The sequence below is a fragment of the Chinchilla lanigera genome, unplaced genomic scaffold, assembly GCF_000276665.1.
Source record: "Chinchilla lanigera isolate Chin_1 unplaced genomic scaffold, ChiLan1.0 scaffold00012, whole genome shotgun sequence".
Taxonomy (NCBI): domain Eukaryota; kingdom Metazoa; phylum Chordata; class Mammalia; order Rodentia; family Chinchillidae; genus Chinchilla; species Chinchilla lanigera.
This window is the reverse complement of record NW_004955413.1, coordinates 536,962-552,220: the sequence shown is the minus strand read 5'-3', so window position 1 is coordinate 552,220 and position 15,259 is coordinate 536,962. Positions and strand designations below refer to the sequence as shown.

At 41.2% G+C, this 15,259-nt stretch overlaps 1 protein-coding gene across 1 annotated transcript in view; it reads right to left on the bottom strand.

Moving 5' to 3' along the window:
- Window positions 1–1,740: 1,740 nt before the first annotated feature.
- Window positions 1,741–15,259, bottom strand: part of Anp32e (acidic (leucine-rich) nuclear phosphoprotein 32 family, member E) — a gene marked incomplete in the record, with an annotated part of 18,765 nt that continues 5,246 nt past the window's right edge. The window contains 4 exon segments of the mRNA XM_013511470.1: window positions 1,741–3,997; window positions 5,967–6,018; window positions 12,081–12,241; window positions 13,469–13,634. Coding sequence (XP_013366924.1) covers window positions 3,927–3,997; window positions 5,967–6,018; window positions 12,081–12,241; window positions 13,469–13,634 — 450 coding nt within the window.

The following is a 15,259-nucleotide window of genomic DNA, read 5'->3' as shown; positions in this document are numbered from 1 at the left end:
GTAGCCCAGGTGGGCCTCAAACTCTCAACAATCCTTCTGCCTCAGCCTCCCAAGTGCTGGGATTACAGGTGTGCGCCACAACACCTGGCTTCCCAGCCTATCTTGCTCTTCAACTTACTCATACTTTGCGTTTTGCATATAAGAGAAACCTATGGAGCTGGGCGTGGTGGCACACGCCGGTAAGGTAATCCCAGCACTCCGGAGAATGAGGCAGGAGGACTCTTTCAAGTTTGAGACCAGCCTGGGCTACAAAGTGAGTTCAAGGCCAGCCTGAACTGCAGAGTGAGAGCCTGTCTCAAAAAGAAGAAAAAAAAGCAAAATAAAAGATAACAGGAAACAGAGATAGAGCAACTGCAAAAAGGAAGGGGACCAAGAGATGGGATGGGGCAGGGTGACATAAAAAGAATTAAAGATGTGTTCTGTACATGCACCAGCTCTCCACAATGAATGTAATCACTATATATTGTAAGCATGTACTAATAAAAATTAATAAAATGAAAATTCTCTGCCCCCCCCAAAAGACAGACCAAGGAATAGACTACTTAAAAGTGTTTTGAATCACAATCTTTCACTGAATTGCCTCATTATCTAACAATTTTACCAAAAACTTTGTTTAACCAAGCTAACCAAAAGGGAAAAGGCATCCTTTCATTTTTTTAAGACATAAAACAAAAAAAAAATAAAATAAAAAAATAAAAAAGACATAAAACAAACAAAAATCATACTGATTTCAGTAAACAATACCTGTAGTGGAAAATAACAATATTTTCCATCTCTCAGAGTTCTATAATTATACTTTCAATGTTAAACTATAAAGCAACCATAAAAACTTAGCACTGTACTTGTGCCTTGATTTTACAAAATACAATCCAGAGGGTTTTTTGCTTGTTTTGTTCTTTTGAGACTGGGACTCTCTTTGCAGTTCAGGCTAGCTCTGAACTTACTATCTGGCCCAGACTGGCCTTGAACTCCGGGCAACTCTCCTGCCTCAGCCACCCTAGTGCTGAGATTATAGTCCTGTGCCACCATGCCCAGCTTTTTTTTTTTCTTCTTTTTTTTGGTTTTTTTTTTTGAGACAGGGTCCTGCTATGCAGTTCAGGCTGGCCTTGAGCTCACTTTGTAGCCCAAGCTGATCTCGAACTCCCAAAAATTCTCTTACCTCAGCCTCCCAAGTGCTGCGATTACAGGGATGCGCCACCACGCCAGGCTGCCCAGCTTATTTTTAAAACAGGGTCTCCTTGTGTAATTTTGGCTGGCTTTGAACTCACTATGTAGCCCAGGCTGGCCTCCAACTTGCAGTAGCCGCCTGCCTTGGTCTCCCTTTTTTTTTTTTTGCCTTGGCCTCCTAAATGTCGGGACTATAGGTGTGCACCACCATGCCTAGCTCAAAAAATACTTTTTGTTTTTGTTGTTGTTGGTCTTTTAGAAACAGAGTCTCACTGCGTAGTTCAGGCTTGACCTCACTTTGTAGCCCAGGCTGGCCTCAAACTCGCAGTGATCCTCCTGCTTCAGCCTCCCAAGTGCTGGGATTACAGGTGTGCACCACCACACCAGGCTAAAAAAAAATTTTAAAAATCACTTATCAAAGAAAATCAAAATAAGAGGATAAAACAATGCCCAAAGCTTCTTGTTTCAAAATAAACAAGAATTATGTATATTTGTATATTATCAAAAGATTCTCAAGATAAATATTATATAGTATAAATTACCAAAAAAGTAAATGTCATACAATGAAACTAATCATTATAACAAATCTTCAGTTTATTTGAAGCAATTCAGTTTCAAAAACTTTAAGTTACAGCAGTCACAGAAAAAACAGGGACTAGTCAGAAACAATAAAAGAATGATCAGGAGTACTGCATTTTTAAAATTTGTTTTTAACACTGTCATGGCTTTATTCAAAACACGGTTGCACAAAAGTATTAACTTCAAAGTTTTTAAGGAGAGGTTCTTGAGGAATTTAACACATTATATACATACTGCCATACAAAGAGCATTAAAATAGGACCCAAAACTTCTACAAAATATAAAACCCACCCTTACTTATTTGCATGAAAATACCACCCACAAAGCTACATAAGTCTTAACAATTATCTGGAGGCTCTAAGTGTTGTTGTCAAACCAAAGAACTCTAATTATGATTGCACAATAAAATGATTGGTAAGAAAGTCAATATATAGATTTAATTTTAAAAATAAGTATTTTGTACTTATTGATGGCATAGTATCAATGAGAATGCTGAGACATTCCAACGGTGAAAATAGGAGAAAAGTTTTAGTCTTCTGGAGATTCCAGGCCCTCGCTAAATTTATCCCCAGTGTTTTCAGCCAATTTGCAATGTTTTTAGTTTCTCCACAAATAACTTCATAATTTTTACTTTAAAACTCCAAGTCCTCCATTTTAAACTAAAAAAGCAGCAGCAATACCATACTGGTTTAAATGTGTCCCAGTAGAGAAGCATAACTTCAATTTGCTGACACTTTTTAAAAATTTACAAATATTCAAAGAGAAAAACTTTCAGATGCCAAGATGAAGAAAGCACAACTGCCTTGGACATGAAGCCGCCTTGACAAAAAGGGAGCAGGGCTTGTCTCCTCGTTCAGCTCTGCTTGGCAGCCAGATTCGACCCACACTTCTCTCAAGGCTGTTCTACTGTAATGAGCATCAGCTTGAAAATCCATCTTAAAGTCAATTTAGTTTCAAATATTTTTCCAACTACCTACCATATTCCAATAATGTTATAAATCTGGTAATGCGTTGAAACTATAGCAAGAATAATTAAAGTTCTACTCAGAAAAACTATAAATACTTCGCAGGGTTGGTGTCCAAGACCTTTGAAAAGCCAATTTAAATTTAATTATCAACAGGCAACTGTCCAGGCTTTTGAGAAACACTAACGCCCCCTGCAAAAGCCTCCCAGTCCCTTCCTTTCTCTGTCCTCCGAACAATGGTCTCCCGTGTCCTCAGCCGAAAAGCATTTACGTAAGCAGAACCTGGTGAATAAAACTGTATCAGCAACATTCAGACCTGAAAAAACTCTCAATTTCTTCCACTTCACTTATTAAAACCCAGCCAGGTCTGAAAGTGGCTGAGGTACGAAACTAAGGTTTTCTGGGGCTCTGCAAGGCGTCTGACCTTCTTCCGGGACAGCATGGACAAGCAGGGGAGGGGAGCACAGAAGCGACCCAGAAGGATGCTCCTGACAGAACAAATGGCCACAAGTGTCTGGGCGGAGTGCTCACTGCGTGTCTCTGGACTTAGTATGAGCAAACTTTCCTTCAAAAATAAAATCTTCTCCATCATCACAAAATCCATAAACTACATTAATCACTGAATAGCACCCCCAAAATCCACGAAATACATCACTGAGCAGGACCTGCACTGTCCTGCATCCACTTTCCAACTGGACTCTGTAACAAGCATCCAATACCCTTAGCCAAAGTCACTGCCTTCAAAGTAAAGATCTCTGAATCATTTCTAAAAAAATAATCAACTTATCCTTCAAGAGACTATGGTCATCTCATATTACAGCTGACTGTAATTTCAGTTAATTTATAAATAACTTTAAAACCTTATGAATGAAATGCACCAAACTACACCTGTGTAAGAGTGATCCTATTTAGTCACGGGCTACAAATGACTAAGACAGTGTGCTTGTATTAGAAAAATTAAGATTCTAAATAAATTGCTAGAGAATTTCACAATGGTGGGAGGGGTCAATGAAAATTTTTCTCTACATACAATCTGATCATTAACAGACTAGTAAATCTTAATTGGAATGATAAGGCAAAAATAGTAAAACCACACTTTTCCTATAAAAGTTACACGTTATCTTCTGCAGGGAACAGCTATCATACACGAGGAAACAAAGATGTGATCACCCTACTGCACACTCGGAGTGCAAGGGAGTGTGGTCCCCGAGCGATCTAGTCGTCTTCCTCCTCCCCATCATCATCAGCATCCCGTTTCCTCTTCTCCCCCCGGACACCTTCTTCTTCTAAGATTGGAAGAAAAAGTATACAAAGCTTAATTTTTTGGGGGGTGGGGGTAACCAGGAATCGAACTCAGGACCTCAAACTTGCCAGGCAGGTGCTGTGCCACTGAGCTATACCCCCGGCCCCAAAACTTAATTTTTTTTCTTATTTTTTATTTTTTTGTACTGGGACTCAAACTCAGGACCTTGTACTTGCCAGGCAGGCACTTATGCCACTGAGCTATACCCCCAGCCCCCAAAATTTTAATAAATGAGTACTTGTTAAGTTACAAAGTTATGAAAAAAAGTTCACGGCAGAAGAATATTCTAGATTATTTCCACTTAGATTTCTTCCAGCTTCAGTGTATTAAACAGACTTAACAGTCTTACAAATCCATAAACCATGACAGCTTGCTATGCACCCTTGTGGCCAAACCGTGGAAGTACAGATCAAGAAGGTTGACACCCATGGTAATAAATTTCTTTTAGTTTAATTTAGTTTAGTTTTTGAGACAGGGTCTAGCTATGTAGCACAAGCTGGCCTCCAGCTCATGGCGATTCCCCTGCCTCAGCCTCCCAAGTGCTGGAATTGCAGGTGTGCACCACCACACTCAGCAGAATTTAGTTAATTTTAAAAATTATTTTGAAAGACCTAGGTAAAAGAATAACAAAGAAATGAACCTACAAGGGCATTATCCAGAGTGTAAGTGTGCTTCTTCCCTTATGGATATTTGCCCTCTCTAAAATGACAAAGACTAAAAAACAATAAAAGAGCCAGGCGTGGTGACTCATGCCTGTAATCCCAGCACTCAGGAGGCTGAGGCAGGCGGATTGTTGGGAGTTCGAGATCAGCCTGGGCTACAAAGTGAGCTCAAGGCCAGCCTGAACTGCATAGCGAGACCCTGTCTCAAAAAGACCAAAAAAAAAAAAAAAAAAAAAAAAAACCCACGTGCTCAAGGTGCCAGCATCTCTTCACTTAAAACAAGTATGAACTGTGTGTGGTGGTACATGCCTACAATCCCAGCAGCAGTTGGGAGCTGAAGCAGAAATATCAACTTTGCACCTGCCCAGACTACACAGTGAGTTCAAGGCCAGCCTGGAATACATAATGAGACTCTGTCTCAATAGACCAAAAAAAGCAGGCCAGGCATGGTGATATACACCTATAATCCCAGCACTTGGGAGAGGCTGAGGCAAGAGGACTGCAGCAAGTGCAAGGCTAGCCTGAACTATATAGTGAGACACTGTCTCAAAAAAACAAAAACAAAACAAAAAAAACAGAAAAAATAAAATACAGGTTTTAAGCTATTTATTTTGTAAAGGAATTAATGAATGCCCCACGAGAATTACTCTTTAAACAACTTTTATAACTTTCACCAGGTGTGGTAGCACATGACAATAATCGTAGCACTAGACAGGCATGGTGGCACACGCCTGTAATCCCAGCACTCGGGGAGGATGAGGCAGGAGGATCATTGTGAGTTGGAGACCAGCCTGAGCTACAAAGTGCGCTCAAGGCCAGTCTGAACTCCATAGCAAGACCCTGTCTCAAAAAGACCAAAAAAAAAAAATCCTAACACTAGAGAGGCTCAGACAGGAGAATGGGATCGAGATCAAGGCCAGCCTGGCTAAAAAGTGAGTTCAAAGCCAGCATAAATTACAGAGTGAGACCCTGTCTCAAAATAATAACAAAAAAATTTATAACTTTCTAGGCCCTCTATGATTGAAAAACAAAAGCAAATAGCTGGGCATGATGGCCCACGCCTGTAATCTGGGAAGCTGAGGCAGGAGGATTACTGTGAGTTCGAGACCAGCCTGGGCTACAAGTAAGCTCAAGGTCAGCCTGAACTGCATAGCAAGACCCTGTCTCAAAAAGACAAAACAAAAAAAAATCAAAGAGATCAGTAATAATTTGCATTATAGACTCATTCCTTAGAGTCCATGAAAAGTGTGTACACTTAATTTTAAAATTTATCTATGGTTAATAACTCACCCTCTTCCTCCTCTTCTCCTTCTTCAACATAGTCATCATCATCTTCTTCATCCTTGAAATTCAAATATTCAGTTTAAGAATAATCAAACTGTGACATGGACTTTCCACTATTTTAGTACATCCCAAAAGGAGCACAGAAACTAGTTACTCTGTGTTCTGAGACTTATTCCAAACCACTGACTTACAGACGGATGAGGCACTACTACAGCACATGCTTGAAAAACTAAACCAGTCTAGGATCTTCCTGCCACAAAAGTTCACTGCTCCTCAGAAACACTTTAGCCCACTGGGTGCCACGAGGCATGCCTGTCAGCCTAGCTACTTGGGAGGTTGAGGCAAGAAGAGTGCAAGTGCAAGGCCACCTGGGCAACCTGACAAGACCCTCCCCCTCCTTTTTCTGTGTGACTGAGAACTGAACCCAAGGCCTTCGGTTTAGGCTACAATCTTGGCAGTTTTTAATTTTTTTAAATTTTGAGACAAAGTCTCACCAAGCTGCTAAATTGCCCAGGCTCGAGTTGAACTTAGATTTTCCTATCTCACCCTACCAGACTGCTGGCATTACAGGAGTGCACCACTATGATTGGTGGACACTGTCTTAAAACTTTTTAACAAGAGCTGAAGGTAATGAGGATATAGTTCAGTGGTAAAATGTCTCTGGATCCTGGGTTCAATCCCCAGTACCTGCAAAAAACAAAATACAAAAATAATCTCTAAGCCGGGCATGGTGGCACATGCCTGTAATTGCAGCACTCAGGAGGCTGAGGCAGGAGGATTGTCGTGAGTTCGAGACCAGTCTGGGCTACAAAGTGAGCTCAAGGCCAGTCTGAAATGCATAGCAAGACCCTGTCTCAAAAAGACCAAAAACAAAAATCTCTAAATGCCAACAACCATTGTTCAGGAACACTTGGAGAATTCTCCCTTTTCCACAATATCTACACTTCATCTGGTTTGTTTTTGTTTTGTTTCATTTTTTGTGACAAGGTCTCACTCTGTAGTTCAGGCTAGTTTTAAACTATGTAGCCCAGCTAGCCTCAAACTCAACAATCCTCCTGCCTCAGCCTCCTGAGTACTGGGACTACAGAAGTGTGCCACCACGCCCAGCACCTACACTTCATTTGTGTCTAGAAATATTAAACACAACCCACTTTTCCAGCATTTGGCTAGAAACCCCAAGAAACTAAAACACATGATTCTTTTATCAGAAACTTTTTTTTTTTTTTTGTCTTTTTGAGACAGGGTCTCACTATGCAGTTCAGGCTGTCCTCGAACTCTCACAATCCTCCTGCCTCTGCCTCCCGAGTGCTGGGATTACAGGCTCAGAAATCATGCTTATCAGCCAAATGAAACATTATTAAAGTGTATCATATCAATACAGGGTACCAGTCAGGTGCATGAAGAGAAGAAATAAATAAGATAGCAAGTTACATTTAAAAAAAATCAGAAAAACCCGCTTCTTTAAACTGAAGAAAAAGAAACAAAAGCAAGAGGAATAAAGGGGAAAAGGGATAGAAAAGAGGAAAGAAGGGAAAGGAAGAGGAGACATGTGCGCACAATGCATGCTAGTGAGGACTGAAACGAGGGCACCATGTATGCAGGTTCTGTGCCAATGAGCAAAAGCCAGGCCTCTGCATTTTTCATTTTTAAGAAGGGATTCACTGCTGTCTAGGCAAGTCTCACACTTGTGATCTTCCTGCCTCAGCCTCCTGAGTAGCTGGCATTATGGGCAAGTACCACCACACATGACTCAGGAAGAGATACACTTTTTAAAAAAAAATTTTTTTAAAGAGAAAAAAACAAAACAAAATTTCAAAACAAGGTAATATGAGGGTAGGACTGGAGATTTAGCTCAGCGGCACAGCGCCTGCCTGGCAAGCACCAGGTCGTGAGTTCGATTCCCGGTACCGGAAAAAAAAGGTAATATGAGGGTAACAATGGTTAATACCTTGCATATTGTTATCTTTAAATTAGTTACTCAGAGTATAAGGTATAGGCATTTAGTTATCCAACATTAGCCCAAACCTTTCTTTTCAATGAAATAAGAGAAATTAGTAGTATAACTGTCTTATCATATACATAAATATATATATACATATATATTTTTTTTTCCTTCTTCTTCCTTAGGAAGAGATATTTGGTCTGCAGCAGGATGTGCTGACAGTTGGGGAGAGGACACTAACCGGTTGTGGGGTCCCAATGCGATGGGAGGCTGGAGAGAAAACGCTACAAAAAATGGCTTTCGCCCTAGATGCCTCACTTGATTTTTGACAACCCTTAGGCTGTAACTACTTGTTAGATCCTTCTTGCATATCTCTGTCTTCCTGAGAAACCAATTTGAAGATATCACCATGTATTACAGCAGCCATTGATATTTTCCTACTAATCTATCCATAACTCTGCAATATCTGTATTGTTCCTATCCTATTTCGTAAATGGATGCATGTCTTTATTATGTGTTTCCTACAACAACAACAAAAAAGAAAATAAAAAAAAAAGGAAGAGATATTTGAAAGGCCAGATATGGCGGCACACACCTATGATCCCAGCACTCGGGAGGCTGAGGCAGGAGGACTGCTGCAAGTTTGAGACCAGCTTGGGCTACAAAGTGAGTTCAAGGCCAGCCTATACTGCATAATGAAACCCTGTCTCAAAAAGACCAAAAAAAAAGGGGGGGGGTACATTAAAAGAGGATACTTATCTTTTAAAAAAACTTGAGCTAGGGGCTGAGGATATAGCTCAGTGGCATAAGCACCTGCCTGGCAAGCACAAGGTCCTGAGTTCGATCCCTGGTACTGGAAAAAAACAAACTTGAGATACTAATCACATTTACTCCTTGATAATAGGGCTGGGGATATAGCTCTGTGACACAAGTGCCTGCCTGGCAAGTGCAAGGTCCTGAGTTCAATTTCCAGTAAATCCCCCCAAAATTGATGCATTAACTTGATAATTTAGAAAAGCCCAAGTCTAAAAAGCTGATTTAGTTCTCCTAATTTTGTTTAAAACAAAATATGATTTGATTGGTTTATGATTTTCAGTCTTTTTAAAAATCATCTTCTAGATAAAATCTCTCAATAAAAACAGCTTTTGCCAGAAATATGGTCTCACTAGAGACCAAATGTTCCCTCATTTGGTATGAGTAGTACAAAGGGCACCATAATTCCCAATTTTCCTAAAGCCCTCAACTCCATTTTTAATAATTTATATTACACATCCATGAAGTTATTTTTCACTTGTTGTACTGGGAATTGAAGCCAGTTACCAAGCTCTATCACTGAGCTACATCCCAATCTTTTTTCACTTTATTTTGAGACTGAGTCTCACTAAGTTGCCCAGGCTGACCTTGAGCTTGTAGTCCTCCTGCTTCAGCCTCCCAAGTAGCTGGGATTATAAACATGTGCTGCCATGCCTAGCCAGTGTCCCTCTTTAGACATATTCTTTTCCCTTTGAAGAGCAGTTGAACTATGAATAAAAAGACCCAGGAAAACAGCTAACCAAAAATGCTATTTTCTTCTAATTTCTTTTTAAAACTCAGCAGTCTCTGAAGCTTCCCCCGGCACTTAGCTTCTAGAAACAAGACTTCATTTGAAACATCCAAATTATCTCATCATGAATGAAATCTTTCTGATCTCTGTTATTCCTACACTGACTAAATGTTGTACATATTAGCACAGAGATTTTTCCTCTACACTTGGTATGCTCCTTCTTGGTTCATACTTCCCAGTACTCAACAGAATGATAAATCTAAACATTTGCAGTTAGTTCTGTTCTTCACTGTTCTACAGTTCCTAAGTCACTAAGGCCCCAAATAAGTATAAGTCCTTATTTTTCCTCATTAACTTATATTGAAATAGTATGGGGAAACAATATCGCTGATCAGATATCTACCTAACCAGTGTAAAAGCAATTAGGAGAATAAATAATACTAAAAATATGTAGCTTACCTGAGAAGTTGAGGGTTTTTTGTGTTTGTTATTTTTTTTGGGCAATGCTCAGGATGAATTCGGGGCCTCCTACATACTAGATGAAGACTCTACCACCAAGCTACAACACAGCCCTAAGAGATGTATGTATGTATGTATCCATTTAGTCTTTGGTTTGAGACAGGGTCTAGCTATGCAGTTCAGGCTGGCCTTGAGCTCACTTTGTAGCCCAGGCTGGTCTCGAACTTGCAATGATCCTTTTGCCTTAGCCTCCAGAGTGCACCACTTAATAATAAGTTTTATTAAGGCTAGGGTGGCACGTGCCGGTAACCCCAGCACTTGAGAAGCTGAGGCAGGAAAATCACCATAAGTTCAAGGCCATAATGAGTTCAAGGCCAGCCAGAAGTGCACGGCCAGACCCTCTCTCAAAAAAAAAAAAGCTGTCAGGTGTGGTGGCGCACACCTGTAATCCCAGCACTTGGGAGGCTGAGGCAGGAGGATCGGGAGGCTGAGGCAGGAAGATCGTTGTGAATTTGAGACCACCCTGGGCTACACAGTGAGATCAAGGCTGGCCTGAACTGCATACCAAGACCCTGTCTCAAAAAAAAAAAAAAAAAAAGACCAAAAAAAAAATGTTATCTTAAATTACGAATTATGGAAATAAACCTCAATTTAACATTAGGCGAAAGTAACTTTTCTAAACTCACGGGGGCCAAAGATCACTTAGTTTTTGTACAGTCAGTGCGTGAGGCTTTAATACAAAGATTAATGCCCCTCCCCCAGGAGCTCACTGCCCCAGGGAAAGTGGTCATAAAAGCTTTTATAACAGTGTCTACAGCAATGGAAACCTGGGTTTAAAGGTAACAGAGGAAGGAGTGACTGCTTAAGAGAGATTACAGAAAGCTTCAATCATGAAGTTAACTCCAAAGCTGAGGGGCTAGGGATTTAGCTCAGCGGCACAGCGCCTGCCTGGCAAGCGCAAGGTCATGAGTTCAATTCCCGGTACCAGAAAACAAACAAACAAACAAAAAAAAACAGAGCTGAGTTGAAGAGTGAGTTCACAAGGGCTGGGGATTTAGCTCAGAGGCACAGCACCTGCCTGGCAAGCGCAAGGTTGTGAGTTCGATTCCTGGTACCGGAAGAAAAACAAAAAAACAAACAAACAAAAAAAAGAGTTCACAAGACATGGTTTGGATGGTATTTGCACAAGTATATAATGTAAAATGTGATGAAGCCATATATAAGTTAACACACTTTACATGCTTCACTATATTTATGCTCACCTCAACACAAACAAAAATAAAGTTCATCAAGAAGCATGAGTGGTCATTTCAGACAGGGTGAACAGCATACACACAGAGAAAAAGTCAAGCAATTGCCTGGGGTGATCATTTAACTTGGTATAAAGGGAGATGTGGCTATGGAAGGAAGCAGGGGCTAAACAGAAAAAGTGAAGGGCGCTGTGTGCTCCGACAGCTGGACTGATCATTGGAGGGTTTTCGGGCAGCTGGCCTGAGGCGGCATCTGTATTAGACTACAAGGTGGACCATGGCGGGGACTGCTACAAGGGGATTCTGTATGCAGAGACCATTTAAAAAGCTACTGCAAGAGTATAAAGCAGGAGATAAGTGGAGGGAAGAAATCGTTTTCCTGAGTGCCTACAATGTGCCGAGGACTAGACATTTTAAATATATTAACTTGTTAAATCCTTAAAGCAGGAGGTAGGTGTGGTGGTGCACACCTTCATCCCAGCATCGAGGCAGCAAAGCAAAAGGAGTGTTAAGTGTGAGGCCAGCATGGGATTCACAGTGAGAGCAGGGCCAGCGTGTACTACACAGCAAGACTCCACCCCAAAGAAACACTCAAAGAAACACTAAATCCTTAGACAATCCAGTGAAGTTGGTGTAATTGCTCCTTTACAAGAAAAGGATGCTCAGAAACCTTTATAAAAGATTTCCATCACACCACACCACTGAGGACAGAGTGGACTGGGAAAATAACAGAGAGGCACAGTCAATGGGCATCCACGATTACTTGGCCGTAACACAGAGTAGGAGACACTGGGAAATACAAGAAAACAGACCCATGCAGATTCACAAGTCAGGAAGCAACTCTCAGGTTTCCACACAACTCACTTTTATAGACTTTAACCCTACGCCTAAGTAATTTTCAGTGCAAATACAAAGCATCGATTTACCTGAATTTCTTCTTTCATTAAGTATGAGAGGCCCACTTCTTCTCCCTCTCCCAATTCTGAGCCTGCTTCATCTTCCTCCTCATCCTCATCCTCATCTTCCTCCTCTTCCTCTTCACACCATTCGGGTAGACCAGCTTCATCTTCATCATCTTCATCTCCATCTTTTAAAATGTAAAACATGAGCAATGGCCAGGCACGGGCTTCTGGCTGGTACGCTGATCAAGTCTGTCCCTCCAGAATCTCTTCAAATTCTTACGCCAATGTGTGAAAACTACCTCAGGACGACCTTTCCTAAGACTCCAGTGTTATAAAAATGACATTTATTACTTAAGAAGTAGAGTATCTAATGCTGATATTTATCTTTCCAATGTACAAATTTTCATCAAACACCGCAGGTACTAAAGTTGAGTTTTACTTTTTGAACACTTCAAAGCTATCATTCCAAAGCTTTACAACACTGCTTACCCATTAAATTTTTGGGTTTTTTGGTTTTTTGTTTTTTGTTTTTGTTTTTTTGTCTTTTTGAGACAGGGTCTTACTATGCAGCTCAGGCTGGTCTTGAACTTGCAACGATCCTCCTGTCTCAGCCTCCCGAGTGCTGGGATTACAGGCGTGTGCCTCTATACTCGGCTGCCACCCACAAGTTTAAGGTGAGAAACTTTTCAAAGTCAAAGCACAGTCCCATGACTAACAAGAGCTCTTCTATCATCTGATCTGTGATGCTTCCACTTACCTAAAATGTGACTCAGTACCTACTTCTTCCATAGTTCTCAGTAAACCCGAACCTCACACCCACCCGCCTGCGCTCCCCACTCGGCTGCTGCCCACCCTCTCCCGCTCGCTCTTCCCCACCCCACCACTGCTTTTTTGCTCTACAGATGCGCCCTTCCCGAGTTCTTCCTACCAATGAGACAAACAATAGGTGGCCCTTTCTGTCTGGCTTCTCTCCCTCAGGATGTTTTCATGCTCCACTCGTGCAGCACGGACCAGTACTTCACACACCTTTATGTGGCCCAAACGTTACATTTCATGGATGTGCCACGTTTTTTTAACTCATTCATCAGTGGGCTGTTTTGAATAATACTATAATGAATGGTTCTTTCCATTAAAAAAAAGTACTATTTAGGAAGCTACTGCTATTACTGGGCAGTGTCCACACAAATTTAAATAGATGTACAGTTTCATGGAACATTTTATTACAAAAATCACTGAATTTCCTGAAACTATTAGAAATCTAACATAATTAGGCTAGAGCCATGGGTTTTATGTTTTTCTTGTCTTACTAGTATCTTGTGTGGTTTTTTTCTTTACAATTAAATCTCCAGGCCCAATCTAATTTGCATGGCTGAGTGGAGGCTAAAATTATGACACATTATTAAAAAAGTCACCTTCATCATCCTCCTCTTCTGAGTCTGGCGCTTCATTATCCTCCTGATCATACCCATCTAAGTACGTGATTTGCTGCAGCAGTTCAAAGATGCTTTCTCGGTAGTCTTCCAGGTTTGTGATCTCACAGTTAAACAAATCCAGACTTTTCAAATTTTTAAGATTTTGCTAGAAAAGTGAAAAAATTTATAGTCAAGATTTTAAATACCATATTCTTTCTAATTCAAAATCCAGAAAGTATTTGAGAATTTTTGGACTTCTAGAATTTTGTAACACAGGATTATTCTACCAAAATAACCAACTCTTTTAATTAGCCCCTGGCATGTAAATTCCACAGGAGTAGAAACTTTATTTTTTGCTTGTAGTACTAGGGTCAAACCCAGCGGCACTCTATAACCGAGCTGTATATCCGCACTTATATTTTTGAGACAGAGTCTGCTAAATTGCCCAGGTTAACCTTAAATCTGCAACTCTCCCACCTCAGACTCCTTAGTAACTGTGATTATAGGCATCTGCCATTTATTCACTGTATTTTTGGTTTTTAGGGTTTTTTTGTTTTTGTTCTTGAGACAGGGTCTCACTATGGAGTTCAGACTGTCTTTGAACTCATGGCGATCCTCCTGCCTCAGCCTCCCAAGTGCTGGGATTACAGGAATGTGCCACCACACCCAGCTGCTATTCCCAGTTTTATCTCCAATACCTTAGTGCCTCATTTCTAGTAGGTACTAACACATTTTTGTTGACTGAATGTGTGTGCATAAATAAGCAACAATATCATGCTCAATTTAAATGATACACAAGCTTATTTTAAACAGTTTCACCCTCCTCCCAATCTCTCTTTAAAACGCAGAACAAGCAGGGTGTGGTGGCGCACACTTGTAATCCCAGCACTCTGGAAGCTGAGGCTGGAGGATCTTTGGGAGTTCGAAACCAGCCTGGGCTACAAAGTGAGCTCAAGGCCAGCCTGAACTGACCCTGTCTCAAAACAGCAACAACAAAAAACAAACAAGCAAACAAAAAAAACAACCCAGAACAATTTTCAGTTTCATTTAATCGTCTTTTCCCTCCAGCACAGCAAAAGACAAGGGGTCCATAAAGAAATGATGAAAAATAGTCAAGAAGAATGGAAAGGCAACAAAAACCAAAATGGTGACAGCAGTCAACTCTGCAAGCTGAAGATGAAATGACTGACACAACTTCTCAATGGTGTTTGAAACTTCACCGGGGGCCAGGGGCAGCTCACTGGCAGAGCACCTGTCCAGCATGCATGCAGCTCTAGTACAATCCCCAGCAAGACAATGTCTTCAGGACAGGCGTGGTGGTGGTCACCTGTCATGTCTAACTCTGGGAGGCTCCCACAGGAGGTGGTGAGTCCAAGGCCAGACTGGGCAAGTCAGCACATTAGGGAGAACTATCACAAATTTCAAAAAGCAGCTGGGCATGGTGGCTCACACCTACAAACTCCAGCACTTGGGAGGCTGAGGCAAGAGGATCACCACAAGTTCAAGGCCAACCTGGGCTACACAGTAAGTTCAAGGATAGCCTGAACTACATAGCAAGACCTTGTCTCAAAACATAAAAACATGGAGCACGCCTGTAATCCTAGCACTTGGGAGGCTGAGGCAGGAGGATCATTGCAAGTTCGAGGCCAACCTGGGCTACAAAGTGAATTCAAAACCAGGCTGAAGCCAGGCGTGGTGGTGCACACCTGTAACCCAAGCACTCAGGAGGCTGGGGCAGGAGGATCGCTGTGAGTTTGAAACCAGCCTGGGCTGCAAAGTGAGTTCAAGACC